The sequence below is a fragment of the Anarrhichthys ocellatus genome, unplaced genomic scaffold (assembly GCF_004355925.1).
Source record: "Anarrhichthys ocellatus isolate YVR2014 unplaced genomic scaffold, GSC_Weel_1.0 scaffold11, whole genome shotgun sequence".
NCBI lineage: Eukaryota > Metazoa > Chordata > Actinopteri > Perciformes > Anarhichadidae > Anarrhichthys > Anarrhichthys ocellatus.
Window position 1 is genome coordinate 1,744,678 of NW_022280041.1, and position 2,539 is coordinate 1,747,216.

The window sequence follows — 2,539 nt, forward strand, 5'->3', positions numbered from 1 at the left end:
CGGACAATTTGAGAGTTTATTTGTTTCAGCATCTGTTATCATTTTATCCACATAAGAGGCTGCTGTTTCAGATCAGCAACACCACAGCTGCTCTGTGAGACAGTCAGTAGTAAAGGCACGCATTCTCTAAACAATTACTTATTCAACCTTTTACTTTCCACACACACACACACACACACACACACACACACACACACACACACACACACAGACAGAAAGCGACAATAACAGGAAGAGAGAGTAAATGAATAAAAGTGAAAGGTACAGAGAGGTACTAGAAACAACAGAGCAAAGAAAGAAAGATGAAGAGAAAATATGTAGAGGAGAGATGAGATTAGCTCAACTCACTGGTAAGGCATGCTAGATATGCAGTGTGTGTGTGTGTGTGTGTGTGTGTGTGTGTGTGTGTGAATAACTGCCGAAGCTGCTTCTTTACTAGAAAGCGAGCTGTGCTGCCATTGAACAAACAACCTTTGAATTGTTCCTGAATTTATTGGATATACAGTATATACATTTTAAAATCCTATTTCCTTTTAAAATAAGATAGTCTATCCATCTATCTATCTATCTATCTATCTATCTATTTATCTGAATGAGAATGCAAAGCATCTTAATGTTTTTGTAGTTTAACCAGTTAGAAACAGTTGTTAAGCAGTTGTTAACTCCAGCCGTGTGGATTTATGTTACACAACAATAAGCAGGCTGCCTCTTTTGGTATCAAGCAACTCCCAAATGAATGAATATGCTGTCTAACTATTTACAAATAATGTTGAGTGGTTTCTGTGAAACATGCAAATGTATAAACAACATCTCAGATTTTCTGCTTTGAATTTGTAAAAAGAAGTGTTACCAAGATAGTCATCCAAATAAATAAATAGAAGACACAAATATATCGTATTAGGCCTGCAACGATGAATTGATTAGTCGATTAATCAGTTTTAGTGATTTGTTTTTAAAGAAAAATAGTTCAAAATGTGTGATGGACCAAAGTAACACATGAGATGACTTTCTGTCCAGCAGACAGCTGAATCCTGAATATTAACTTTAGGAAATGGCTCAGTGTGTAAACGGTGATGTTTTATTAAATCTACAACATGTCAGCCTCTAAAAACAGCCAGCATCGATCCCAGACGAGCTAAAAGACACTTTTTAGTCTTTCTTAAAACTTTCTTTTTCATTTAAGTTAAAAATCAAAAGTGAAGGACTCACATAACGGCGGAGCTTCTTCTCCGGTGGGGACTTTCTCAGCCAGCCTTCACACACCACCTCCCCTGCTCCGCTCATCCTGCAGCCAGCGACTTCCAATCGATCAACCCGGCCTCCCAATCAGCTGACAGACTTCCAGTAAATCAATCAGGAGTCCCAGCCAGTCAATCAGACCCGACCAATCAGGTGTCAGCTCAGCAAGACTTTCCAAACAGATCGCACATCAACATGGTCCGATTATCTTTAAATCAGCGAGATCACACTCCCCGAATCAGTTGAAGGGGCTTTAAATCAGCTGATTTTGCTGTAATCACTACACTTGGTGGACTCAGTTAACATCCACGCGTGAAAAAAAGGGAGCTGCTCCTCCGTCCACGGCTGAGTCACACCTCCTTCTGAGAGGGTTTCTACTTCCCAGCAGTCCCTCTTCCCTCCCTCCTCTCCCCCCTCTCTCTCTCTGATTGTGGGACAACCGAACACAATGCCTCTGCTCGGACATTCCTTCTCTCCTCTCCTCCCCCTTTCCTCCTCCTCCTCCTCCTCCTCCTCCTCCTCCTCCTCTTCCTCCTCCCCTTCTGCTGCTGCTGCTCAGGATAACAGGAAACTCCCCCCTGTGGCTATTATCGTGTATGTGTGCTGGTCGAAGAAGTACTCAGATATTTGTAGCAGTACGACTGTACAGTGTATACTCACATGTTACAAGTAGAAGTACAGCATTCAGAATTGTTCAGAAGTACTCATGCATAATGGTTCATTATTGATGGTCACTTTATTGCTGAGCTGGTAAAGGTGGAGCTGATTTGTAAACACAACAATGTGATGACAAGAAAACACTTGGACAAAAGGAAAAATGAAACCAAATAAATGATTAATAGGATCCTTTCAGTTATTCAAATAATGAGGTTGACAGCACGAGTACATTTAAAAAAGGGAAATATACAGACAGGTAGAGTGTATTTAATATTTGATATGGTCCCAATCTTTTCCCATTTCATGTGTTATGCTATGGTGCTGATTTTTCACTACATATATCCGACAGCCGTATAGTTTTAGATTCTTCTTATTATTATTGTAACATATCAGTAATAATACATTATAATTAATTTGTTGGTTGTGTTATGAAATCTCAATCTGCAGACTAACTAGGTGAATTAAAATGTACATTTGCCTCAGAATAGGAGTAGAAGTATAAAGTAGCAGAAAATAGGAATACTAAAGTACCACAAAATTATACCAAAGAACAGTAATTCAATAAATGTACTTAGTTACTTCCCACCCGTGTGTACGAGAGAGAGAGAGAGAGAGAGAGAGAGAGAGAGAGAGAGAGAGAGAG

The 2,539-nt window shown here is 39.7% G+C and overlaps 1 protein-coding gene across 1 annotated transcript in view; it reads right to left on the reverse strand.

Annotated features, from left to right (window-relative positions):
* LOC116385840 (GRB2-associated-binding protein 1-like) overlaps positions 1 to 1,648 on the reverse strand; it is a 14,797-nt gene extending 13,149 nt beyond the window's left edge. The window contains exon 1 of the mRNA XM_031851597.1: positions 1,210 to 1,648. Within this exon, the coding sequence (XP_031707457.1) occupies positions 1,210 to 1,284 (75 nt within the window). The 5' untranslated portion in view covers positions 1,285 to 1,648. The remainder of the gene's footprint in view (positions 1 to 1,209) is intronic.
* Between the last annotated feature and the right edge of the window lie 891 nt (positions 1,649 to 2,539).